At 47.1% G+C, this 24153-nt stretch overlaps 10 protein-coding genes across 10 annotated transcripts; 6 read left to right on the top strand and 4 right to left on the bottom strand.

The window, feature by feature from the left end:
- Positions 1-1549: 1549 nt before the first annotated feature.
- F4822DRAFT_428061 (uncharacterized protein) lies at positions 1550-1918 on the top strand (the record flags this gene model as incomplete). Its single annotated transcript, XM_051460846.1, has 2 exons — positions 1550-1711; positions 1808-1918. The coding sequence occupies 2 exons, from the start codon at positions 1550-1552 to the stop codon at positions 1916-1918; spliced, it is 273 nt and encodes a 90-aa protein (XP_051315492.1).
- Positions 1919-2410: 492 nt separating this feature from the next.
- Positions 2411-3851, top strand: F4822DRAFT_399452 (putative acetyltransferase, GNAT family). Its single transcript, XM_051457771.1, has 2 exons — positions 2411-3241; positions 3373-3851. The coding sequence occupies exons 1-2, from the start codon at positions 2807-2809 to the stop codon at positions 3661-3663; spliced, it is 726 nt and encodes a 241-aa protein (XP_051315493.1). The 5' UTR covers positions 2411-2806; the 3' UTR covers positions 3664-3851.
- Positions 3852-5775, top strand: F4822DRAFT_399455 (uncharacterized protein). Its single transcript, XM_051457772.1, has 2 exons — positions 3852-5079; positions 5151-5775. The coding sequence occupies exons 1-2, from the start codon at positions 4323-4325 to the stop codon at positions 5423-5425; spliced, it is 1032 nt and encodes a 343-aa protein (XP_051315494.1). The 5' UTR covers positions 3852-4322; the 3' UTR covers positions 5426-5775.
- Positions 5776-6030: 255 nt separating this feature from the next.
- F4822DRAFT_399456 (mitochondrial NADH-ubiquinone oxidoreductase 20 kd subunit) lies at positions 6031-7583 on the top strand. Its single transcript, XM_051457773.1, has 3 exons — positions 6031-6264; positions 6369-6543; positions 6649-7583. The coding sequence occupies exons 1-3, from the start codon at positions 6222-6224 to the stop codon at positions 7097-7099; spliced, it is 669 nt and encodes a 222-aa protein (XP_051315495.1). The 5' UTR covers positions 6031-6221; the 3' UTR covers positions 7100-7583.
- On the top strand, positions 7584-8819 carry F4822DRAFT_399459 (uncharacterized protein). The gene is made up of 3 exons (XM_051457774.1): positions 7584-7707; positions 7853-8174; positions 8245-8819. Exons 1-3 carry the CDS (start codon positions 7683-7685, stop codon positions 8495-8497), a joined length of 600 nt encoding a protein of 199 aa, XP_051315496.1. The 5' UTR covers positions 7584-7682; the 3' UTR covers positions 8498-8819.
- Positions 8820-9537: 718 nt separating this feature from the next.
- Positions 9538-10377, top strand: F4822DRAFT_442916 (uncharacterized protein; the record flags this gene model as incomplete). The annotated part of the gene is made up of 3 exons (XM_051463049.1): positions 9538-9755; positions 9810-9875; positions 9926-10377. 3 exons carry the CDS (start codon positions 9538-9540, stop codon positions 10182-10184), a joined length of 543 nt encoding a protein of 180 aa, XP_051315497.1. The 3' UTR covers positions 10185-10377.
- On the bottom strand, positions 10378-11920 carry F4822DRAFT_211051 (dihydroorotate dehydrogenase). Its single transcript, XM_051453856.1, has one exon. It carries the CDS (start codon positions 11693-11695, stop codon positions 10553-10555), a length of 1143 nt encoding a protein of 380 aa, XP_051315498.1. The 5' UTR covers positions 11696-11920; the 3' UTR covers positions 10378-10552.
- A 259-nt stretch (positions 11921-12179) lies between these two features.
- On the bottom strand, positions 12180-14395 carry F4822DRAFT_211062 (uncharacterized protein). Its single transcript, XM_051453857.1, has 3 exons — positions 14040-14395; positions 13810-13973; positions 12180-13754 (listed from the first exon to the last, which is right to left on the bottom strand). Exons 1-3 carry the CDS (start codon positions 14289-14291, stop codon positions 12233-12235), a joined length of 1938 nt encoding a protein of 645 aa, XP_051315499.1. The 5' UTR covers positions 14292-14395; the 3' UTR covers positions 12180-12232.
- Positions 14396-15516: 1121 nt separating this feature from the next.
- On the bottom strand, positions 15517-18464 carry F4822DRAFT_428067 (carbohydrate-binding module family 48 protein; the record flags this gene model as incomplete). Its single annotated transcript, XM_051460847.1, has 4 exons — positions 15517-16475; positions 16542-16953; positions 18104-18239; positions 18442-18464. The coding sequence occupies 4 exons, from the start codon at positions 18462-18464 to the stop codon at positions 15517-15519; spliced, it is 1530 nt and encodes a 509-aa protein (XP_051315500.1).
- Positions 18465-19763: 1299 nt separating this feature from the next.
- On the bottom strand, positions 19764-23826 carry F4822DRAFT_442920 (uncharacterized protein; the record flags this gene model as incomplete). The annotated part of the gene is made up of 4 exons (XM_051463050.1): positions 19764-21663; positions 21724-22978; positions 23037-23141; positions 23306-23826. 4 exons carry the CDS (start codon positions 23824-23826, stop codon positions 20227-20229), a joined length of 3318 nt encoding a protein of 1105 aa, XP_051315501.1. The 3' UTR covers positions 19764-20226.
- Between the last annotated feature and the right edge of the window lie 327 nt (positions 23827-24153).

Genomic DNA, 24153 nt, shown 5'->3' on the forward strand with positions numbered 1-24153 from the left:
GATATAGGTATCGTGAAACTACCTAGGTACAGTTAGAAATCTCCATTTCTAGATTGTGGATACCTAAGTAACTTGTGGCGTTACACGTTACACAGGTTATTACCATCTTAATTTTTCTGCGACAGAGTTGTACTACTCACTAGGTACCCCATGAGGTATTTAAGGGCTATGAGAAGTTTGGGTTTGAAATACATTCTTCATCGATCGTGTTCCTTATTCAGATTAGAAGGATGTTTGTCAATAGTCCCTCTCGGTGCTTGACACTGCTTGCTCCAAAATTAACATAAAGGCAAGCATCGTTAGGGCCGTAGAGCGAATGTGACACATGGGTGTTACTTCGTTGAGTATGTTGTATTTCATTTATTCGCACCGAGTCGAAGACTCCGAGTGAGCAGGTACCTAGGTAATCCTTGCTTCAATAGGTAGGTTGATAACTGACCTACCTGGGGAAATGCCGAAAAGCGAGCAAAGTCGACCACCAACCAAGGGTTTTTGGTATTGATATATTAAGTTGATGAATACGATCTCATATGATCCCGTTGTCTGCGATTGATCTAATGTCAGCGTACGGTCTAGAATGTTCATAACGTGATGTTCCTCTATCGCAATGGATGGCTTACAGCTAAGCAGCCACAATCTGACTGGACATTCTTTACCTTGCTAGTTGAATGATGTATATCATCGGAGCTACTGTCAGACTATAAGAATAGGTGCAGTAAGCCCCATTTCCTTGTTTCTCATATGCGATTTGTTATGGGGTTTCTAGTGCTCAATCATCATAGTATGATATTGTTTCAGCGAAAACGCAGTCATCTCGTAAGAGTGGCTTAGCATCATCCGAGAATGTGCTTGTATATACCTAGGTGCATATAATTAAGCTCTGGTAGCAATAAAGATAGGCCAAAATAACGGCGAGACTTTGAAACTTCTTGCTATCCATATTAGTAAGAACGTCAAGTTAAGAGTTATCTGATGTCACGTTGTAGTTTGGATGGATCTCACCTTTGAGGTATGCTATTCTAATTATGTCTTCAGCGGGGCGTGCTGGTACTTTTCGAAGCCATAGGCTACCTGTAGGTAGGGGTCGATTGATATGTAACGCTACGATTAGGGGTACCTTACAGCGTTCTATGCACCTGGCATATCAGCCCTGTAACGGATGATCTTACCCCTAAATGGGTACCGGCGAAGAACGAAACTGCAAAAGGACCAGCCACTTTGGGTAGCTGTCATGTTTCCCACAGGCTGAATGAAGACCGTTGGTATCAACTCGCAGAAAATTCTTGTGGCGGTTAAATTAGTTGGACAGGAGTCTAGATCCTTAATTATACCGTGCGGCAGCACCCGCAATCCGTATATGCAGGGATCACGTTGTTGTATGTATAGAAGGGATAAACCGAGAGGGCTTTATAAGTGACGATGTTCGGCCATTAACTCATATCCTCACTTCTCTCCGACTTATAGTCGTGTCGTATAAATTCTAAGTAACTATATCTTGACGTTAAGAAACGAACACACGAAAAGGAAACTTACCCTTATCAACGCCAAGATGATGTCCAAAATCTCTGCTATCGTCCTTCTACCCGTCGCCTTCTCTCTTGCGTTGGCAACGGTGCTACCAACACGAGATGCCGCAGAGACCTGCTGGTCCGGCGAGATCCACTATCCTTGTGATGGAGCGACGACGGGCTGTACTCCTGGCGGAATCATGGTAGGCGATCTCTAATTAGAAGGCCACTCGGCTTGAGCCCGCGATCAAACCCCCTTAAAAAAAAAGATAGGTTTGGCTAATCCGCGTCTTGTTCAGGTCGCATGTCAATCATCTTCCAACGCCATGATCTTCAACAGCTCGTGTGGGCCTGGAACAGGACAAGGCACATGCGCGTACGACGCCGACTGCAACGCATACTGCGCGTAGGATAAGGGAGCGATAGGAGCAAATGGACGCGGATCAGTAAAATCGGAGGCTGTGGAGATTGGAACTCATGAAAGGTTGATACAAAATGGATTGTGTATAATTCGGAACCTGAAAATTATGGATGAGAAATGATTTCTATCATCTCTGCCTGGGTGTATCTGAACTGATCTGTGCTATATCCTTGTGAAGATTAGTCAATGGATGAGAGGCCATCCCATCAGATCCTCGAAAGGTACTTCGCGTAGGGTTTTAATAATAACAATTGACCGACGTATCAATTATATACCGCGTTCGAACCCGTCTGGAAGCATCTGGAGTTAAATTTAATTGAGATATCGTAGATGAAATTGAGAAACTTGTTGGATGTAAAAGAAGAAATGGCGAAGATAGTGGGGGTTGTCGAGAAGTTCTAAATGTTAGGGTGTTAGTTGCTGTTTATAGGCTTGTTATGTACCCACTCCGTGTCGCAATCGGGTCATTCAGGTCACCTAAATACTGCAGGTGGGCACGCCTTCTTCCATCATCATCTAGGGAAGCAACGCCCAGGCAAACATGGACATCACCTAACCCAGTCAATTAAGACGGGCACCTACCTTGTGTAACTTCCCTTGCTTTGATTGATATTTAGCAATCTAGCTTGATTTGGTTAAGGAGTTATTAAAGATGACGAAACACGCAGAGAAGCGAACTCGGCGATGTAGTCGACTCATAATCAATTTATACTACCCAAAAGATACCTAACAGGTACCTACCTACATATGTAGGTAAATAAGTAACTCAATTCGTTCTACAATCGCCATCGTTATTAGACCTCTCTCCTATTACATACCTAGGTAATCTACCACATATCTGTCAAATACCTAGCGTTTCTTTCGGACATTAGTAGCAATGGCGAACCGACCCCCCAACCCTCTCGGAGTAGCCGTTGATAGCACTCCCGCACAGCGTCCGTCCCGGGACACAAAACTGACCGGTCGGCATGTCACCTTAGTTGGCTTGTCTGAAGAACATGCAGATTCGCTCCATCCCCATCTATCAGGACCCGAGAATGCGCATCTCTGGGACTACATGCTTGAGGGTCCATTTGACGATATCGACACGTTCCGTGCTAGCCTAAAATCCAAGGAAACCATCCAGGACCCTACCTTCTATGCTATCCTATCCAACGATCAGAACACGGGAGAATCGGGAAACGACGCCAAAGGCAAGGCTGTTGGTATTGCGGCTTATTTGCGAATTGAACCGAACCATCGCAGCATCGAGGTTGGCTGTCTCATGTACACGTCGCAGTTGCAGCGTACACCAGCTGCCACCGAGACCATGGTATGTAATACCTAGATATAGCTCCATGGCCGCAATGGAAGTTATGGCAAATAGTGCTCATCTTAGGATTTATTTTTCTTAATTTCGGACTTCGGGGAACCTTTATTTCTAACCCGTGTTGTGTAACGCAGTACTTGATGTTGCGCCACGCATTCGAAGATCTCGGCTATCGGAGGTACGAGTGGAAGTGTAACTCGCTCAATGCGCCAAGCAGGAGAGCAGCCTTGCGTCTCGGATTCACCTTTGAGGGGATTTTCAGAAAGCACTTGATCATCAGGGGCCTCAACAGAGATACCGCCTGGTTCTCAATAGTTGACGATGAATGGCCTTATATCAAGAAAGCTCTCGAAGCTTGGCTCGACCCTTCCAACTTTGACAGCGAGGGTAAGCAGAAAAAGAAACTAGAAGAGTTAAGACAGTGAAATGTTGAGCGAATTTATTGATCGCACGCATGGTGGCGTTGAGTTATGATCTGATGACGGCTACACGGGTGTGTACATCTAGATAGATACCTCCAGATGTACCCAGGCAGATTTGTGCATACGTCTCTTTAGAAGGCGACGAATTCTAGCAGTAATTTATGAACTATGGCATGCTCTGAATTTTTCTACCGTATCATAAGATGCAGTACAGTATCATAATTTCATTCCTTTACCTTTTTCCCCCTGAATTAGATGAAAGTCGGTCAACGCATAAGAGGTAACCTACATCGAACTAAATATCATGGAATCTTCTAGCAAGATACATTCAGATGCCCATATGTATTTCCCAATCTCTTCAAATGCAAGCCACGGTATCTATGGGGGTATCTATGCGAAACATACATGGACGATACCAATTACAACCGCCGGCCAGCTGTCAAACGGCTGTCTTCCCGGATAACGCACCTCTTCCCCAATCAATCACATACCTTACTGTACTGTACCTAAACCAACCTCCATCATAAATCAACATCTCTACCCCCTAAAATAAGCCATTGCCAAGGGGCCCCAAATACCGTCTTGGGCTTTAATGGCTTTCGCATAAAAGCCATCCCAACCGGTAGCGCAACATCCGGGGCCCCACCAAGAATAAAAAAAAAATGTTGCGCGCCCAACTAAAAAGAGTCTCGCTGTCCGCGACAGCAACGGCTCTCCGGAGCCGCCTTACCGGGGCCGGGCCCTCGAAGCGTAGATTCGGGTCGTTCATCCCGGGAGCCGAAATGCCTCCGGTGCCCATCCTACGGCCAACTATTTTCGTCCTAGTCTTTTCGGCAGGTATCTATTTCGCCTGTGCAGCGCATGACGTGCACCGAGACATATCCAACGCCCGGAAGCGGAGGCTACTAACGGAGGCGAGCACATGGACATACGATGACTTGGAGGAATACAAGCATCGGTACGGCGGTTTCTCCGTTAACGACTCCTGGTCGCGAGGAGAGCATACGCGGAATCCAATTACGGAATTACTATCCGGATACTCCAACCCAGAGAAATTTACGTTAGGCGTCCTAGCACTCAACATCGGATTCTACGGCGCGGGCTCCCTGGCTCCGGGCACGTTCATGCAGCATTTCAATCACGTCGCGGTGTGGAGTCCTAATTATACGTTACTCACCTCAGCATTCCTGCACACGAATATTATATCCGCTAGTTTCAATACGTTTGCCATGATCCAGATCGCACCCGACGTCGCGCGGGAGGCGTTTGATGGAAATGGGAATCATTTCGCTGCGTTTTTCCTGTCTACGGCAGCGATTACTTCTCTGGGAGAGCATATTGCGCCTACGTTGCCGACAAGGAGTTATAAAATGAATCGATTCGCGCCGACACATGGGACTACCGGCGTGTTTATGGCTAGTAAGCAAGCACATTTTTACTCGTTTGAATCTATTTCATACATTAAGAAGCAAACGGCTAACATTCCCCAGTGTTGGGTGCCTATGCCGTACTTCACTCAGACCTCAAGATGAACGTGTGGTTGTCGTCGAGCGAGCACAAAGTGAAGGATGTCGCGACAGCATGGGCAGTATTCGAACTTGTCGGATTACTCATAGGAATTCCGTGGCTCGGCTGGGGACATGGTTCACGTCTCACAGGACTGGCTGTTGGGTCCGCGTACATATTTTATGATGGGCAGAAACACGTATGGCAACCATCACGTAAAATAGCATTCAGGGGCATGAAACTCTTGGGTATGGTATGATAAGCTTAATCGGGTCAAAAAGGAGAGTATTAATTACGGCAAAATCAAAGTTATGATAGTTGGGCAGGTGTTGATGATAAGGTCCCAATGCTGTCTATATAGGCATTGGTAACTGATTTCGGCTTCTAATTCTTCGGCTTCGTCAGATCTTCGGGTTTGGGTAAAGGAAAAGGGGATTGTGAATAGGAACACATCGAAAAGTAAACATTAAGGGGGCTGCATTGGACAAACAATTTGGGGATGGAATGGACCTACATATAGTATATAAAAGGGGTCATTCGGGTGGTACGATAAGAGATACCCTTCCCTTAGAATTTTGATACCAAATGAATTTCTTTTTAGTCTAAAAATGCGTTTTCTAGTTTGAAATTTAACTGATAGTGCAGTTGGGAATTTGAGTTGACTGGTTGACTGATTCACGGAAATACAGAATTAATTATGAAAAGTCAGCTGTCGGCAACTGTCGTCATTGTGAACGCGGAGTGGGGGTCATATCGGATCGGAATATGTGGATTCCGACAAAATTGAGCCACTCGGAGTGAAGCATTTCTTGATTAGCGAAGCGGCAAAAAAGTAGCTCGTTTTTGTTAACGTTTGTTAACGTCAATTGACGGAGGTTCCATTTCTAATTCCCCATTCCCGCCTAGATACAATCGATGGATTGACAATTACAGAATTAATTCCCAGACAATTAATTCTTTCTTTTTCCTAATAGAACCCTCTCCTCTCAATTTACGACTTTTTATCCACCTTGCCAATTAACAGTTCTGGGATCATTAATTCGCGATAAGATACGATGCTGTCTTCCTCGAGAAGAGCAGCCACCTTGGCTTTGAGAGGTTTGTTGCTATTGCCCGCCACACCATACCTCCCACGATACATACATTCGCCCCCCATATATACAATATGTATACACAACTAACATATTCACTTTAATCTTTAGCTAAGCCGACAACCCGTATGGTCCCTTTCCAATCCGTCGCCGCCATCTCGACAACCCCTAAGAAGGATGCCACATCGGTGACGCCTCACAGCTCCACCGGACTCGCGCATCGGGAACGTAAAGAAGTACCGCTAGCTAGCCAAGTACCCAAGAAGGGCGCTATTCAATATGCATTGTACGTCACCACTGTCCCTCTATCCGGCATCACGAATTAGAATTGGAAAATAGTCGAGATCACGCATAAGAACAAAATATAGCTAACCCGCCACCCCGCACACAGAACAACCCTCGATCAAATCGCCAACTGGGCGCGACAATCCTCTTTCTGGCCCATGACCTTCGGTCTAGCCTGCTGCGCCGTAGAAATGATGCATCTCTCCACACCACGATACGACCAAGATCGACTCGGTATCATTTTCCGAGCCTCCCCGCGACAGTCCGATGTAATGATCGTAGCCGGCACTTTGACGAATAAGATGGCGCCCGCGCTGCGACAGGTATACGATCAAATGCCTGACCCGCGTTGGGTCATCAGCATGGGTAGCTGCGCCAACGGCGGCGGCTACTACCACTACAGCTACAGTGTTGTGCGCGGTTGCGACCGAATCGTCCCCGTCGATGTATACGTTCCAGGGTGCCCGCCTACCAGTGAAGCTCTTATGTACGGTATTTTCCAACTACAGCGTAAGATGAGGGCGACTCAGATCACGAGGATGTGGTACAGGAAGTGAAGAGGTGACGAGGAAATGAAGCATAGGAAGGAGGATGGGAAAGAGGAGGGACGAATGGGAAAAAAGGAAAAGAGGAAGCGATCATCATTACCATCATCATCTACACCTCTAGACCGAATCCCCGACGGCGTGACGGTAGACCTTTTTTTCTCTTTTGTCAAGGATGTACATAAAGATACCGGGGGGCTGCATGTATACACACAGGTTTGCAGAATGGAAGCCGCCACACCAACGTCTTCGTATTTCTGGAAATTTTGGCGAATTACCTAATGCTGCTAGAAACAGACCGAGTCCTAATATCCCATGGAGAAGAGCGATATGACATGTGATTATTCCAGTCTCGCGAGGGCGCCCGCCTTCAAATCATGGATACTGCACTGAGGATTACGGTGACACAAATCGCCGGGGAATACCCGACCCTTTCTCTTATTGAGCCAGCTAGGCTGGCGATCTTCAACTCATTCTCACCCTTCTACAACTAACTACCTAAAGTGAACTGAGGAAATTTACAATTAATACTTTTGTCTTTGCTTTTTATCAATCCTTCAGACATCGCCAAAATACCAGTGTACTATTATAGAAAATGAGTGACAGCGCACCCCTCCTTGGTGAGTCCTTCTTTACTTACCCACGGCGATGATGTAAGAGGTCCGACCCATGTAAGCCATCTACGTACATGATTTTATGCCGATGAGGACTTCGGAGTTTCTACGTGAAAATTTTACTGTATCACAAGCCAACAAATTCAAATAGGTCAAAATACCAGCGATCAGTACGATGATCAACAACAGCAGGGATTCGCAGAGAAATGGAAATCAAGTTACACCCGAATCCAGACCGCCGTATCAAGCTGCATGAACTCGCGCGCGAAGCATTGGGTTATATTAGTACTCATCATCCTCGATGTCGCGGGCATTCTAAGTGATATCTTCATCGCGCTTATCACGTGCGAAATAGGGGTTGAGAATGACGAATGGGTGGCGCCGACACGAAATGGGTTGACTATCTTTTCGTTGACGTTGAGTAGTGTCTTTCTTGTGGAATTGCTATTGTCTGTATTTGCCGATGGCTGGGGGTGAGCTGAATTCAATCTCATGCGTCGTAACCCTTTTCGTCTGGTTCGTATCTGATTGATTCGATGATAGGTACTTCAAAAGTTGGTTTCATAGTTTCGATGCCTTCGTCATCGTAGCCGGCTTCGCCGTCGACTTATTCGAACATAATACAGCCGAGGAAATTGCATCGCTCATCGTCATCCTGCGTCTTTGGAGGTTCGTCAAGATCATCGATGAGTTCTCCGTCGAGGCATCTGAGCAAACAGAAGATCTACGAAAGCGAATAGAAGATCTTGAGACGCGCAATGCCTCGTTAGAAGCTCAGCTCGCGCAGAGAGGGTAGCTTATCTAATATTACAAGCTTCATTCGTCGGCATTCAAGTCCGGACGTCGGCGATGTTAATTCGCGTAAGGTTATGAATGGACATGGGAAACCTAATGTTGCCTGAAGGGCGGCGGTAACGTAAGCACATGAGATGAGGCCAAGTCAATCATTCACCTAGGTAATTTTTCTTTGCCGGTATCCTACCTAGGCATCTTTGTGGAACCAAGAGCGCCTACGGGATAATTCAGATGTCCCCATCGTTAATAATATGATACCCCTTTTAATGACTCAATTCTATCGTTTACAACATTTGGTCATGCATAATTGGGCAGTCTGGTTTGACCATCTTCTCTTCATGCTAAGGAATTCGAGAGAGGAGTGTAAAGCTTCCACAATCATGTCTGAGGTTCAGCAAAGTCTTAAGATCATATTCAGCCGAAATGGTTTAGATTCTCTCCCACGCGATAGTTTCGCATGTGAAGATGCCGAGTGGATGGCTCTAATTTCGATTGTGGCCGGAAGTTATTGGGTCTATTTTCAACTCTCTACTACTCATCCGAACTCACAAAACTTCCTCTTATCTTCGTACGAAGCTGTCAAACCACAGTAACAACCTTCTACTGCATACTGTATACCCTAACTAACCGGTTCCTGCATTTCATTAGCCATCCCAACACGGCAGTCCGTTGGGGGCTAGCTATACAGTTGCATACTGAAGTCTACCTACCCAGGCGCGGGTTTAGAAACATTCATATCAGGGACTTAACCCACCGGCAGGTAACCATGCATCGACGAACTATCGTCTCCTCAGACGCGTCAACGTTGGAGGTTATGCCGCCTCGTTGCCGAGATATTTGAGCTCAGTTGAGGCAACTTATAGTTCTACCATGGGCTAGGCATTCTTTCCTTTCAGTTTCACATTCATGTCGTTGTTTCCGTAGACGCCCAGTTTTTCGTCTCGTCTCAACTCATTTTCATCTCATTCACAGTAGCAGAATACACCTTCATTTCTTTTCCTTCGTTTTTATCACTCCAAAATCAACTAATATTCAGGCATAATGAAGTCTATCGTGTTCCGGGTCGCATTTTTGGCTATTGCCGCCTCAGTCAATGCTCAGGATTCCGATTCGAGTGCTGAAGTAACGACGACTACTACAACGGCATGTGCCGCTCAGAATATTCTCGATACTTGTCTTTCTACAACTGAAAGCTATGTCAGCCTTTGCGCGACGACAGATTATATGTGTCTATGCGACAAGTATACCGCTATCATGACGTACATATCCTTCAACCACTTCATTTGAGGTCTTGAATGCTAATATCAAGATAGTTGCTTCAACAACTGTCCCAACGACAGCCGACAAGCGACCTACCAACAACAGAAGGACTCCTACTGGTAATACAACCTACACTATAACCAAGCATTATCGCTAACACAAAACTTAGCATGAACGCCAGTCTCTATGCCACTACCTCAGGAAATCGCACCGTCAGTCGCAGCATTTCCACTACCTCGTCCCCAGTTACTACCACCAGCGCCACAAACGAAGGAAACGTTAAAACGGCCGACATTACGGCCACTGCCAGTACCCCCACAGCTACGGAAGCGGCACAGAGCAGCAGCAACGGCGGGGACGAGCAGCGGATGAGCAACCCCGGGGGTCTGCTTGCGGCTTTCGCAGGAGTTCTTGCTGCTCTTCTATAAGCGATCTTATCTGCCATATATCATTAGGAACATCATGTGATTTGAAAAAAATATCTTCTTGGGTTTTTTTGAGGGATTGGTTGGTTGGATGATTGGGATGTTTTATTTAGGGAGCTTGATAGCTTGAAAGGGAGCCAACACGTCGCTTCGTTAATGTAAACCGGGCGGCGCTATGTTTCTTGTGTTTTTATTTTGACGAATATCCAGTATTTAATCCAACTGTCTACGGTTTCCGCTATACGACTATTGTACATGCAAAATCCAGTGTCCCCGCTCTCATGGAATGGTAAGATTCGTGACTCCTCCCCCTTCTCCTTATTGGGTCATTCAACATATTAGCCTCATGCCTCTCTTCTCACTCTTAAACTTCACCACACAGCCTCCCCTTTCAATCCCTCCTCAATCTCCCCAAACACACTCACCCCTTTCCTCCCAAACGCCGTCCCCACACCCACCGCCGCCGCTCCAACATGTCTCATCCTACGATACCCATCCGCATCCTCGACCCCACCAACACCAATAATCTTCACATGTCTCGTCTCCACATTCTCATCCAACATCCTCCGTATCGACGCCACATTCCCCAACGCCAGAGGATGTAACGGCGCACCCGCCATCCCACCAATCCCACTCGTCATGCCCTTATCGTCCGCCAATGAAGGCTTGAAATCCTTATTTCCAACTCCCACCGAAGCCGTAGATTTAGGTTCAAGCACCAAACACGACCCAAGCGTATTCGTAGCCGTAACAAAACTAACCGGACAAACAACCCCATACCTCCTCCCCGCCTCTACCAACGCCTCAATCAACATCCCAAACTCCCCCGCATGCGTATACGGCGGCGTTTTAATACCCCAAGGAACAACCAACCTCCCCCCGGGCCCAGAAGTCAGAGTAGCCGTACCCGTAGCCGCAGCCATACGGCCCACCGTGTCCAAATATTCTCCCAGGGCTTCCTCTGAGTACGCCGGAGGCGGCGCACCGGGTATATTCGGACAGCTGAGGTTAATCTCCATCGCGAGACTTATACCTCCATCTTCTTCTCTATCTCCTTTCTTCCGAAGATCAGTTTTTAGTCTTGTGATACGTTTATAGCATATCGCGACATCCTTCGGAGATCCCGTGACGGATATAATAAATGTTTTCCCCTTCCCCTTCCCCTTCCTGTTTGGTTTGGTTGTTTTTGATTCCTCGGATATGGTTTTGATATATGATATATACTCGTCTAATGGGATGGGACTATATCCCATATTATTCAGACTCGCACTCGCGCCTTCAAATCTTGTCTCAGGAGTAGATAATGATGCAGTTTGGTGGGCGTTGGGACTGAAGAAAGCGTACTTATGCACATCCGGGTTATGCGCAAAGCCATTGAGAAGTGTCGTCCGCGTAGTCACTGCACCTGTAGATGGACATGCAAACAGGGCCCGTAGATCTTCGAGTGTGGTGGCCCACGGGTTTGCTGAGTTTAGGAGAGGAGGGTTGATATGAATTTCTGGAGGGAGGTCCATTTCTTTAGAAATATGTCAAAACTTCCAAATGCGTAAGAAGAGTGGCTTCTAGTCAAGCAAAACCATTCACCCAACGATGTGAATACTGACGTATAACCATTTACATAGGCGGCGTCGAAGCGGGGTTAGTAGAGTTAATAGAGGGAGAGATAAGAAAGATAAGCGGCAGCTCCCTATTGGTATTATAACCTCCTTTCTTCTAACATTCAAGTTATGCTGTTGAATATAGATGTTATTTCTTATATATTGCCATTGAATTCATTCACGCCATGCTATTTGCCGTAATATTTGTCTTTAGTTATATTGCACCTTGTTTTATGTGGTGTTCAGTTAAAAACTCCTCATATGAATGTACGCAAGTCGTGATGATGGTCTTGCTCTTGACTCTAGATATTGAGTCGAGTCTAGGTATATGTAGAATATCGCAATAACTTGCTTGAAAGTAGAAACAATACCATACCAAGAATGCCTCTTACTCCCGAACCTAAACAAGGTAATAGAAGGACTATTCCTCCATTAGATCGATGCATATCCATTTCAACCACCACGGCGGCCTCCAGTACTCATCAGAGTAATCTTCTGTTTTTTCTTCTTTTTGCCGCCGGGTGTCTTGGATTCGTTACTGGGCCCGGCACCTGAATTATCGATACCTAAAGCTTCCATTTGCATAGCCATTTCAGCAGCACCAAGAAACTCATCATCTTTCAGCCATCCGTCATTGACATCGTGTTCCGTTACAGGTGCTAATTCAGGTGAAACAGGTATCGCTCGAGTGCCCCAAACTGTTTTAGAAGTTGAGGGACTAGTTGAGATGTCCGCAAGTTGGCTAAATCCCGGTCGGGGGTTTGGCGGAGTTGTACCTTCGACAGCTCCAAGTGGTTGGAAGTCTTCTTCGTTCATATTGGGCGTTGGTTCAAACTTGTCCCCATTGGTCTGGTCAAAATGTCGTCTTGTGCTTCGCCCGATGGCTGAAGCCTCTAAGCGTTCTGCCTGTAATCTTTCGCGTTCCTCTTGAGCCGCCTTATCTCGGTGGGCCTTTCGTCGGCGCTCTAGATCACCGGAAAATGTATCCAGGATCTCGGCAGGGACTATATCTGTCCAGTCGCATTCCAAGAAACTAACAATACATCCGTGAGGAAGATGTCCTAGATACTTAGCCCTCTTTCTTAGAGCGTCGTCCACAACATGACCAGCAGAAATATGCTCAACACGTGGAAGTAGAGTCGAAGGGAAGTTTGAAAAATCGCCAAATTTCGTCTTTAGTATACGGATATCGAGAGGCGATAGGTAGAGATGCGGAGGTGCTGTGTAGAAATAAAACTTTTGTGCTTCTGGCTGCTTCGATTTCGAAATGTTTGTTGGCGGCATCGATCCCTCGTCGGTCTGTTGGTTTTGAACCTTGTCTTTTGCGGTGTTTATAGCTCTAATCGCTCGTTGCGTCCAGTCTCCTTCCTCAACGCCAAATTGAAACTCATCTTCTTGTGCTTGTTGTCGCAAGTCTCCTATCTCTCTGTCGTACTGATCTACCACATATTCGGTTGTTCCCTTCATTACCCGGGCGTAGTCCAACACATTTGCCGCAAAATGCCACGGAACGTCTTCTCCTAAATTGACAACATCCGGTCCTCCTTCGTTTGGCAGGGCTAGTGTAGATCCCGTGTCGCGCACCATTAGCCTCAAGACCACGTCTTGACCTGGTCTCGGGAGTGGGTTCTCTTGGCCAGCATAGAAACGCACTGGTCTCACCTCGGATAGTCGGAACGAGTCTTCACAGATCGGGCATTTCTTCCATCGCGCCTCTTTTCGTATGCTCGGTTCGTCGTCGTTTGTCGAATTCATGAATCGTAGTAGACAGGGCAAGCAGAATATGTGGCCACAACGCGCCATACGAGGAGCTACAGGATCAGATAAACAGATGGGACATGAGGTCGTTTGGGATTCGGCGGAAGCTATGATTTGAAGTACGTCGGACCACTCAAGGTATTTATCGGCATCGGCAGCTTGGGAAGAATAGTCGGAAGTAGGTGAAACTACGAAGCGATAGTTGGCATGGACAAATCTGACCATTTCTATTAGTATAGATAGGATATAGTTTGATATAAGAATAAACGCACCGCGCCTTGTCGACAGCATGGTGACCAGAACCAGGGCCCCAAGTGGGATGTCGACGATTAGATCTAGGGTAGTAATCATTATAGTTGCGCGTCGGGACTGAATAATTTAGGAGGTGAGTAATGGAGGTTTGCCCTCTACGACTCGAAGCGTTTCGAACAGCTCGCTGTTTTAATAGTTCAGTAGTCTGTTCTACCGATCAACCTGAAGATCTGGAGTTAAGATGACTTACGAGCTCTGCCATCGCGTCATCCTCATCCGGATTGCCGGCGTCTCTTAGTGGTCTTCGTTGGTTTCGGTGCTGTTTCCTTGACCCTTGACCTTTTCTCGGAGCTGAATTCGGGAACGACGGACTCGACAGGCCGGATCGACGAGAACCGGATTCAAAGCTTGAGGTAGGAACCGAGATAGGTTGCGAATTTGGAGTGTATGGCGCTGGAGATGATAGGGATTTTCCTCCCAGGTTCGGCTGGCCAGAGCTCATGATGACAATGACTATTAAGGCCAAAGAGGTTGATGAATGAGAATCAAGATGGGATGACAGACACCTAAGGACGGAGCTAAAGCTCGACCTCTTCCGACGTCATAAAGATCTCCTTATTTTACTAACGGGAAGAAGTATACAAGGGAATAACAAAAAATATTGAGAGAGAATTTCCTCTTATCAGAGAGGTATACAATAATTTAAACTTCTCAATGGCGAGAGTAATTCGATTGGTGGTTGACTAACAATTCGAGGGGTCCAAGGTGGACGGACCCCGGAGGATTGGAGAAGAGGAAGGGAAGATTGAATGGAAGGAGTCACTCGGCGACGGCGGGGCCAAAACATTAGTGACGATTGATTCTATGTCACCCTAGCATGGTACCATAACCCGGTCGCCACCTGCCACCAGTCGGAATTCTTTAAAAGAAATGTGACACGAACGATTACATAATTATGCACAAATATGCATTTATAATTATTTTTATGAAAAGTCAATGATACCCAAGGAATTTCATCTCTATGGATTAAAGCATTCATGATTATCACTGCAAGTCATTTATTAAAAAAAGATCATATCAATTTTAAGAAAATAATTGTCTATTAGGCTGCTTTTAGTGTTTTCATTACATTCCCTTCTCAATTACCGCCTGGCCTCTGTTTCTGAAGATGTGCTGGCCTTTCCAACTCTTCGTCTTTTTTCCCGTGCCTTTGCTTTTTGACAAAGTAGACCTCATCATCGCCTGACCAAACTCCCCAGTCACTAATTTCCTTAACCATTTTCGTGATCCTGGATTATCATCAACCTCAAAAAACAATCTAGGCGTAAACCTGACTGATATGTTGGAAAGCAGGGAACATCAATCGTGAACATTGCAAGGCAGGTAAGAAAGGCGTGCCCGCCGTCAAGTACAACATAACTCGTTAAGGATGTAGTGAGAAGGACAAGCAGCAATACGAGGGAATATCAAACCCGCAGTTCAAAGAACATGAAAGCCTCCTGAAAATCTCAAGTAGGATATTATTCGTGTGCTAATAGGTGAGGGTGAATGTCGAGGAGATGGATATTATGTACACCTAATGCTTGACAATGCAAGTTATCCTACCAGCAACCGCCGCAGCGAGTCGACCGCAAGATGGGGAATCATTAACTTGAAACCGAAACAGGAAAAAGATGTCGATACGAGTGCCGAAAAAAAACATAAAGTGAATGTTAAACGATTAACGCTTATTTGCTGGAAAGCTTGCTCTTCACTTTGCCGAATATGGAGCTGAGTCGATTCTTTTTTTTCTTCTCCGTCGGCGCAGTACCGTTGCTGGGCTTAGCACTGCTGGGGGCAGCCTCCTCAGTCGGCTTGGTTGGTGTAGCTCCAGTGGTAGGCGCGGTTGTCTCGGTTGGCTTAACTTCGACAGGTTTGACAGACTCTTGGGTGCCGTTTGCAGGCGCCGACTCCGAAGCGGCCGGAATCTTGATCTCAGCAGCCTCACCATTAGTGCCAGTCAACTTGTCCTTCACTTCTTCTGCCACTGGCTTGACCTTCGACTCTTCCTTATCGGCCTCTATGGGCTTGACCTCCTTCAGCAACTCAGCCTCGACAGCTGCCTTCTCCTCAACTGCTTCAGTGTTCGCCGCGGCCTCGGGAGCCTTTCCAGCTTCGGTGATAGACTGCTTAACCTCAGCAGGCACTTCGGGCGAAACTTCCTCCCGAGCATCCTCCTTTGCCGCACCCGCGATAGCGTTTTGGACGGACTCGGGAAGTTTTTCCTTAACCGGCTCGGGTAGGTTTGTAGCGGCCTCGACGGCAGTTGTCTGCGCTGCTGTGACGGCGTCTGTGGCCTTCTCGGTGGCGACGTCCTTAGCGGCAACCGCAGCGGCTACTGCAGCACCACCGACAGCCGTAGCAGCGGCCTCACCAGGGGTAACAACATTCTCTGTCTTCTCAGTGCCCTCGCCAGCAGTGCCTTCAGAGGTAGAAGGTGCTTCCTTCACCTTATCCAATAGCTCGCTCTCAACAACAGCTTTCTCTTGAACTTCCTCAGGGACGCCGCTAGCCTCAGGATCGACGTGTGCCTTCTCCTGACTCTCCTTCACAACCTCGGGCACCTTTGTCTCAATAGGCGCACTCGCCGCTAAAGCAGCAGTTGTGGATTCCGGCGCGGCGGAGGACAGTATAACAGGTACACCACCTTATAAAAATAGTCAGATAAAACCCCGCACTTTGCATGTAAAGAATGTCGGTGGGGAAGGCTTACCTGGAAGTGTGTCACTCTTCTCATAGGACTCGGGATCTAGCTTCACATTGCTAGTGGTGTTCTCGGCAGCAAGACCCTCAGGGATCTTCTCACCCGGGGCCAGTGTAATAGGGTTCACAGCGCCAGCAGTAGCAGGCAGGGGATTGACTGAAAAGTCACCACCCTTATCAAGTTCAGCCGCGGGTGTCTCAGGGAAAGTGCCCGGAAGTTCTTCATCTTTCTTTGACTCGAGGGGTGCCTCGGCGGCTAATGCAGTGGTGGTGGAGTCAGGTGCGACGGAGTTCATGATGGCGGCGGTCGCGGGTGCTTCAGCAATGATGCGCTCGGGAGTAAGGACGTTGTTCTCGTTGCCACTCTCATCAACTTCCTTAGGCGCAGTGTGATCGGTGACCCAATTGCCGTCTACAACGAACTATAGACAAAAAAGAATAAAATAATTAGTTCGGAGTCCAAATGTTTAGGTAGAAATGTTGCTAGGACGGCGTTTGTAATATGTTTCAAGGACCCAGTTCTGTACGGAGTAAAGAAATAAAAGAGGAGAAGGGAAGGGAGAATTAAGACGGCAGCACATTAGATTGGAGATTGCTCAACAATGACAAGTTTCTCCCCTCTAATGCAGGTTGCCGGAAGACCCGAAGCCACAAGGCAGATCCAAATTAACTAGTCCGTAGAGGTCCTACGGCAGCTGCGTCAAGGATCAGGCTCTCTTTGGTGCTTTGGGGAAACAACAAGGTCAAGGCCATCGATTTCAGCCAAGGCACGACGATGCTAGGTATCCACAATGCAGGTCGGCTGCTCACTCACTCGCAACTAGTACCTAGGGAGATACTAGGTACAAGCATTGTGAACATTCAACATTGAACATTGTGAAAAGTGACGTGTGGAAATTTGTTTTCCGTAAGTCGAAACCTGGCACACGACCTTCACAAGGATCGGCAATGGGCAATAAGAATGCCATATTGGGAGTTTGCGAGTATTTGTGAGTGTTTGTGGTGTATTTTCCATAACCCCCCGCCATTACCTATACCAGGTAATCGTCCAGGGCCAATCTGTGGTTGTGATATGTCACCCCAACACAATTGACCTATCAGCATCACGACCCACGCCGCTTCGTAGTATTGGCAGCATTGGTAGCATTGGTGTTCGTCTTGCGTCATACGTAGTTCACGGAGTAATGTTTTGCATCGGGAGACACGGAGCGGGGGTCCCAAGCGACTTCGAGCTTCCAGCACATCCAATACAAAACAATACAATGAGACAATACAAATGAACACTGAAGCTAGGCAACCGGGCTGATGCACGCAAGGGAATTGGATGTGTAACTTGACCATTGGAGCCATAGGATGCGAATGCGTCCAACATTATCTTATCCATGCTGGCTGCAGGCATTGCCCAGTTACTGTGCGAAACCGGCCACACCATATTTTTATCCTAAAAACGCCTTGCGCTCTTTGGAGGTATGCCACCAGAAAAAGCAAAAAAATGGAGTAGGGAAGGAAAGGGTAAAAAATAGTTTGAACAATAACCACGGCTGGTGTAAAGGAAGACATGTTGAGACGAACCTTATAAAAGATCTTCTTGGTGGCATCAGGAACGGTCACCGCCTTCTCGAAGTGCTCGCCGACTTTGTCCAGCTTCTCCGTCTTCTTCCAATCGTCGAACGTGCCGGTTACGTAGACCTCGGAGGCAGGATGCTCCCTGTGAAAATAAATAGAATAGCATATTAGCGAAGCTGGACATTAAGCTGAACGGTAAGATTAATGCGAGCAAAGTGCAATGTTTTCGGATGATTAGGAAGCTCTGGGTGGTACGGTGAAGAGGCTCTGGTTTCGAAGCTTGCGACTGCGACAAATTGGCGACAGGCTATGAAGAGGAGCCAGTCTCTTGTTTTGTTACTTACCACTTGAATACGAAGCTTCCCATGATCAAAATTGTACAATATCGAGCAGAAAGAGATATCGATAGAGCTAATTCAAAAGACAATTCGAAAGAAAGATTGACTTCTATCCAGTTCGAAGGTAGGCAGGGCCAAACTTGGGGAGGATGGAAGAGAAAAGCGTGTCTAAGAAAAAAAAGAGCCTTGGAGCTTGGTCTTTAGACTTGCAGGAAAGCTTGCAGCGCCGTAATAATTAAGCTGCCTGCACCTACCTAATCTAGGTACCTACCTGTAATCTTAGTCCTTTTAGTGTCTAGATAGGGCATCTAACCCAATAAAAGCCCGATCTATCGATCGCTAAGCCCCATAACCTTAGGTACATTATGCCTAGCTGATGTACCTAGCATGAAGCTCGTAAGGTTCAACCCCACCCTTGTATGCATACACTCTCACCGCACCTCCCGCACAGATACTGTCAGGTACCCGATACCTAAATACACACATATTGCGTTATCATCATGTTGATCTCACTTACCTCAACGCCAACTCTATGAGCGAGGTACCTGCCTACGATGATGTATATAAGTACTAAGCAATTTAACTTTTACACAGATATGTGAAATGTACAAGTGCTCATGAGTCAGATAAATAACCCAAGAAGCCCATGACTAAATTCCTGTACTCCCTTCGATGCTCAGATGATTCGAAAATTTAAGCAGGGACGCCTCTTTGTCGCCCGCAAGCGGAATGACTATCGGCTCAATTCCCAACTGCCGTATTCCGAAAATGCCAGCATCCGCATAGAATCATCTACGCATTTCGATTTCGATCTGGATTATGTACATTAATTTTATGTACATCTATGGAATTTCCCACTCAATCACATGCAAACCAGCTAAGGAATCTTGGTGTACAATAGCTACATAGGTACCTGGGTATTTATGTAAGTACTTTTCTTAAATCCGAATAACGCCGAACCAATGGATAACTTGTGCAATTCTATACAATTTTATACAATTGGGATATTTAATTCATCGTATATTCCTTATTATCCTATCTTATCCTATCCTATCCTATCCTATCCCTTCCCTTCTTCTCCTTCTCATCTATCTAAAAGTACATTTAACTCATTATCCATCATTAAATCATCCCTCTGAGTATTACGAAGCGCCTAAGCAATGTTAGAGATAAAAAGACGAGGAAATAAACCCCTTCCCCCAGTGGATATCTCAAACAGTTAAAAAAAATGATGGGAATACAGATCATCCTCCTCTAACACCGTTAGATTGCAGAAAAGGAGGGAAAATCCATGCGTGCGCCATTTTTTGTTGTCGCTGTAAAATGCACCCCCTGCCGCCGTCGCCATCGCCCCGTTTTGTCTTGCCTTTTGAAATGCGTCGTAAATAGTACAGGTGTATCTCTAGAACTCCTCACCACCCGCGAAGTCTAGAAAATAGTTATACAAGCAACACAGACTAAGAGAGAGTATAGAGAATAGAAAAAGAAAGGACACAAGCAGAGAAATGGATGATGAGATCAGAATGAAAACGAGAAGAAGAAAAGCCAAGACCGTATAAAATTTTCTGAAGAAAGTGAAAGTGAGAATTGAAAAGGGAATACAAGAAGAGGAGAAGAAGAAAACAGGAAATTAGAAATACAGGAATAAGAAGAGAAAGAAAAAAATGACAAGGAAAAAAAAGGGGGAAGAATAGGAAATTGTACCATCATCCATCCATATCATATCCCTGAATTCTGTCTTCCGATATCTTTTTTTTTTTTTCTTTTGGTCTCCCTGCCTCTAAATCCCAATTAAAACCATTTATGATTGGCACGTTCCTCGAGCTTCTTCAACGTCCACATGGCGTCGACGAGTAGTCGACTTTTGCCGCCCACTGCCTCGTCCTCGAGTCTCCTCCTTATCATGCTAACGATGGTCATGGTCTCCTTCCGACCTTGCGCTTTGAGCGCTTTTTCGGGGCTCAGGTCGGATACCATTTTGAGCCAATTCATCGCTTCCCGTTCCCCTTTGTCCCCGGTATTAACATTAGAGTGGCGGCGGTTATGATGATGGGAAGGTGTAGAAGAGGTATGATCAGACCCAGGGCCAGAGCCAGATGAGCCACGTATCGTGCGGTGTCCATGCGCCCAGCAGATAAGTGCGCACACGTATACCGCCCAATAATCTGAGAGATCCATCATGTTCCAGCTTCTATCTCGGCCCTGGCCCCCATCCTCTTCTTCGGGGTCTGAAGGTGAAATAGCTGTATTTAGTATATTATCATTAGTGTGGTTGAGGTTAGAAAGGTAAGCTATGAGGGCCTTGGCGGCGAATCCGACAGCGGCACCAGCGTGGAGGCTACCACACCATTTCTGGAGGCGTCTCCTATGTTGCTCGAAGACATCAGGTGACTGTATCTTCTTTGAAAAGAGCCAGGTCTCACCGCTGACCGCGAGCAGGTCATGAAGAGGTGTGTAATGTAAGGCCAGATAAGTGTTGCCAGCGCCAGAACCTTGAAATAATTTGCTGATTCGCTCTGTGCAAGTAAGATCCACCTCTGCTGTGAGGTCTAATATGGAAGGGCTAGAACGCCTAGGCAGTCGGAGGGCTTCTGCAGTTAAGATTACGGCGTTGTCGAGGGGTGGTGCGTTAGCCGTCTGTTCCGCGGTAGGCAGCTCGTCAGATAGGCTAAGGGGTTCCGTATTATTCGCCATCCGTTCCATGGCAAGTTTCCATGCTTCGGGTGTTTGGGCGTCCCAGAGGTCTTCGGTTGGTTTAATTAAGGGAACAGGGGGTATCGACATAGGAAATGGTAATAAGAAATGTTGTTGGTAGTACACGGATGTATGAATATCCAAAACAAAACAAGCGGCAAGGAGTCTACGTCGTGATTCGTGTTCGATCCATTCATTCCAGCTTTCGTTACGCGTCGAGGAAGTAAAAGTAAAAGCGTCCGGCTTATGTTGGTAGTGATCGGCCATCTGTAAGGAAGAATATGTTGAGTATTGATACGACTGGCGAGTAGAAGAAGATAAAACAGAACTAAAAAGATGATCCTGAAAATAGAGTATATGAGAGAGCCAACAAGAGTGAGGGGAAGAAGAATAGAAATGAGGTTGTAAGCTTACCCGAGAGTAAAGGGACTGGAAGGGCTCCGACGAGCTCCTTTGAGCGCTGCGTCCACGAAATCGCGAATAAAACTCGCAAAGGATGATCGCTTGCATGATTTCGAGGTTCCACTGCGTACACTGCATCTGTCGGTTTAGCGGTTATTTTCCATGAACTGCAAGCGGGTCGATAGGACTTACAGTCTTGACCTCTTTCCAAGCAAATTCATGCAACTCGTTGCCTCTAATGCGATCATCCTTACCTTGGAGGAACTGTGTGCCCACGGCAGCCATGGCACAACGCAGAACCCCGTCGGCGGCGGTTTTAATGCTCTTGTGGTGGACCAATGGGACGAGCGTGTCAAAGCGCTTCCAGTACAGATCGAGATACTTCGGGATGGCATTCCGGACGTGCGGTGACAGGGAGTTAACAGTTAGAAAGGCGGTACCCTGGAGTGGTCCCAGGAGCACCGTCGATCCTTTCTGGCGACCCCCCGCCGACGCTGCGTCTGAAATGGTTGGGGCTGTAAGGGTGACTAGAGTTTCAGCCGATTGAGCGGACAGTGAGATAGTCGGTGGGGTCGGACTACGAACTGAAGAATAGGGGTGGTATTGTTGTGAGTGTTCGACGAAAGATTGCTCGTCTGAGAACATAGGAAGGCCTAGGCCTTGGTCAAGGTTTGGCGCCGCCGTGGGGGAGAATTGCGTCGCGTAGAAGGATGCGGAAGTGGGAAGGGGGTCCAGTCCAACGTCAGGGCTTTGTATATTATGGGAGGCACTAGAGTAGAGGCCACCGTGCCAGTCCGATGCCGGTGATCCGTAACCGCCAGCGAGACCACCCCGGCGGTTGATCTCCATGTCTGATGGTGTAGAGTAGGTGCTTTCCGTAGCAGAAGCGGATGATGGCCAAGGGGAGCCGTCGTGGCCAGCAGGGACAAGACCTGGAGGAATACTGTCAGGTATTGTCAAGCTAGGTAGATTTTGGGAATAGGCCCCGGAAGTGTCCATCAAATAGGAATAAGAAGGAGAAGATGTACGAGGTTGGTAATCCATAGGCCCAAAAGATGTACCTGTAACTGGAGAGCCCCCAATACTTGAGGTTGGGTTGGTCATGATAGGCATCTGGTTGGACAGCACATAACTCTGGCCTTGGGTAGGGGGGTTAGAGCCCGACTGGTAGCTCTCACCATGTTGTGAAGGAGACATTGGGGTCTGCCCACTGGTGCTACTCGAACCACCCATTTGCTGATAGGGAGGCAAATTGCTCGGGTAGGATGTCCCTGAGGACATCTCGGACTGACCAGTCATTCCGGAGCGAGATCCTGCACCTCCACTCATTGGTGAAGGATTATGAGGCAAATAACTCATTCCAGATGCTCCTTCACCTAAGGAGCCCGCAGACGTTGGCCGACTAACACCTCCACCTGTTCCCCTCGACGATCCATCGCCTTGTTCACTGGCATCGTGATTAGTTCTATCATAGGTGCTATACCTTGGGTTAGCGAGATACTTACTGCCTCTGGGCATGGCGCGCAAGTAGATCGGCCCTGTGAAATGATTTGTCACAGCCACCAAAAGTACACGGGAATCCAGGAGTCTTATGGCTCAGTTGGTGGCGCCTACAGTTCGACGTTCAGTAATTCATATCACGACAGTTCTTGAAACTAGAAATTCTCACCTTAGATGCTCGGCTCTTGTGAATGTCTAGGTGCAACTAGTTAGCCTTCGTAGATTCTTAGAACAAATCGATATGTCTTGAGTGCTCACTTTGGGTGGTTTACACGTTTCACATACGTGGACCGGCATCCCCTTCTTCGCCCTACTAACACGGCCAGTGATAGGAGTTAACTTGACTGGAAGGGTTCCATCACCCGGAGAGTTTCCTATTGGCCTCGAAGGCATACCGGACGATGACATGCCTCCTCCAGATGATGAACCTTGAGCGTGACTTCCGTACGGATCCATCGATTCAGAACTAGTAGTGCTCCGCCTACTCATAAGCGCCGGGCGGGCCGAAGATGATGATGAAGATACTGTTGTTGTTGCTGCTGCTGGTGTTGATGAGGACGATGACGAGGCGGCAGCGGTGGATTTGGATGAGCGACCTGAAGGACCGCGGCGTCTAGTTGGGGCTGGAGTTAATCTATCGTCTTGATCTTTAGACTTTTCATGGCTCGACGTTGCCGCACGGGAAGGATCTTGACTACGAGATGGCCCGGGGTTTATGGAGCCGCCATCGTCTTTATTTATGTGAGGGGTGCTCTCTTCATCGTCCACATCCATAATATACTGCAAACTCGTCATGGCTAATGCTGCACCACAGAGGCTCAAAATGGAAATCGACACGACACAGCCCTGCAAGGTTTAGATAAATATAAAAGAGTATAGAGGGATGGAAATAGTCACAACGGGTAAGACCTTAAGATAGGGAGGGGTGGATCTGTAAAGAAGGGCAAGGCTAGATAGATCTCAGCCTTCTAACTGGCGGCAAGTATTCAAACTGGTTCGAGAGAGATGTTTGGTGAATAGCATCTCCGTCTGCGATGAAACGGAAAATGCCAACAGCGAAGCAAGCGGTAGGCTGAGCTGCATTGCTATATTGAGACTAAAGGGCCGAAAGGGCACAAGTAG

Source organism: Hypoxylon trugodes (genome assembly GCF_022578975.1).
Source record: "Hypoxylon trugodes strain CBS 135444 unplaced genomic scaffold F4822scaffold_4, whole genome shotgun sequence".
Lineage (NCBI taxonomy): Eukaryota > Fungi > Ascomycota > Sordariomycetes > Xylariales > Hypoxylaceae > Hypoxylon > Hypoxylon trugodes.

Bases quoted from the DNA above. Each gene is read 5' to 3' on its own strand.
- F4822DRAFT_399452 (XM_051457771.1), top strand. From the start codon at position 2,807: ATGGCGAACCGACCCCCCAACCCTCTCGGAGTAGCCGTTGATAGCACT. The intron at 3,242-3,372 runs GTATGTAATACC...TGTGTAACGCAG, and splicing joins CAGCTGCCACCGAGACCATG to TACTTGATGTTGCGCCACGC.
- F4822DRAFT_211051 (XM_051453856.1), bottom strand. From the start codon at position 11,695: ATGGACCTCCCTCCAGAAATTCATATCAACCCTCCTCTCCTAAACTCA.
- F4822DRAFT_211062 (XM_051453857.1), bottom strand. From the start codon at position 14,291: ATGAGCTCTGGCCAGCCGAACCTGGGAGGAAAATCCCTATCATCTCCA. The intron at 13,974-14,039 runs GTAAGTCATCTT...CTATTAAAACAG, and splicing joins ATGACGCGATGGCAGAGCTC to CGAGCTGTTCGAAACGCTTC. The intron at 13,755-13,809 runs GTGCGTTTATTC...AGAAATGGTCAG, and splicing joins CATGCTGTCGACAAGGCGCG to ATTTGTCCATGCCAACTATC.
- F4822DRAFT_399459 (XM_051457774.1), top strand. From the start codon at position 7,683: ATGAGTGACAGCGCACCCCTCCTTG. The intron at 7,708-7,852 runs GTGAGTCCTTCT...AAATTCAAATAG, and splicing joins TGACAGCGCACCCCTCCTTG to GTCAAAATACCAGCGATCAG. The intron at 8,175-8,244 runs GTGAGCTGAATT...ATTCGATGATAG, and splicing joins GTATTTGCCGATGGCTGGGG to GTACTTCAAAAGTTGGTTTC.
- F4822DRAFT_399456 (XM_051457773.1), top strand. From the start codon at position 6,222: ATGCTGTCTTCCTCGAGAAGAGCAGCCACCTTGGCTTTGAGAG. The intron at 6,265-6,368 runs GTTTGTTGCTAT...TTTAATCTTTAG, and splicing joins AGCCACCTTGGCTTTGAGAG to CTAAGCCGACAACCCGTATG. The intron at 6,544-6,648 runs GTACGTCACCAC...CCCCGCACACAG, and splicing joins GGCGCTATTCAATATGCATT to AACAACCCTCGATCAAATCG.
- F4822DRAFT_399455 (XM_051457772.1), top strand. From the start codon at position 4,323: ATGTTGCGCGCCCAACTAAAAAGAGTCTCGCTGTCCGCGACAGCAACG. The intron at 5,080-5,150 runs GTAAGCAAGCAC...AACATTCCCCAG, and splicing joins TACCGGCGTGTTTATGGCTA to TGTTGGGTGCCTATGCCGTA.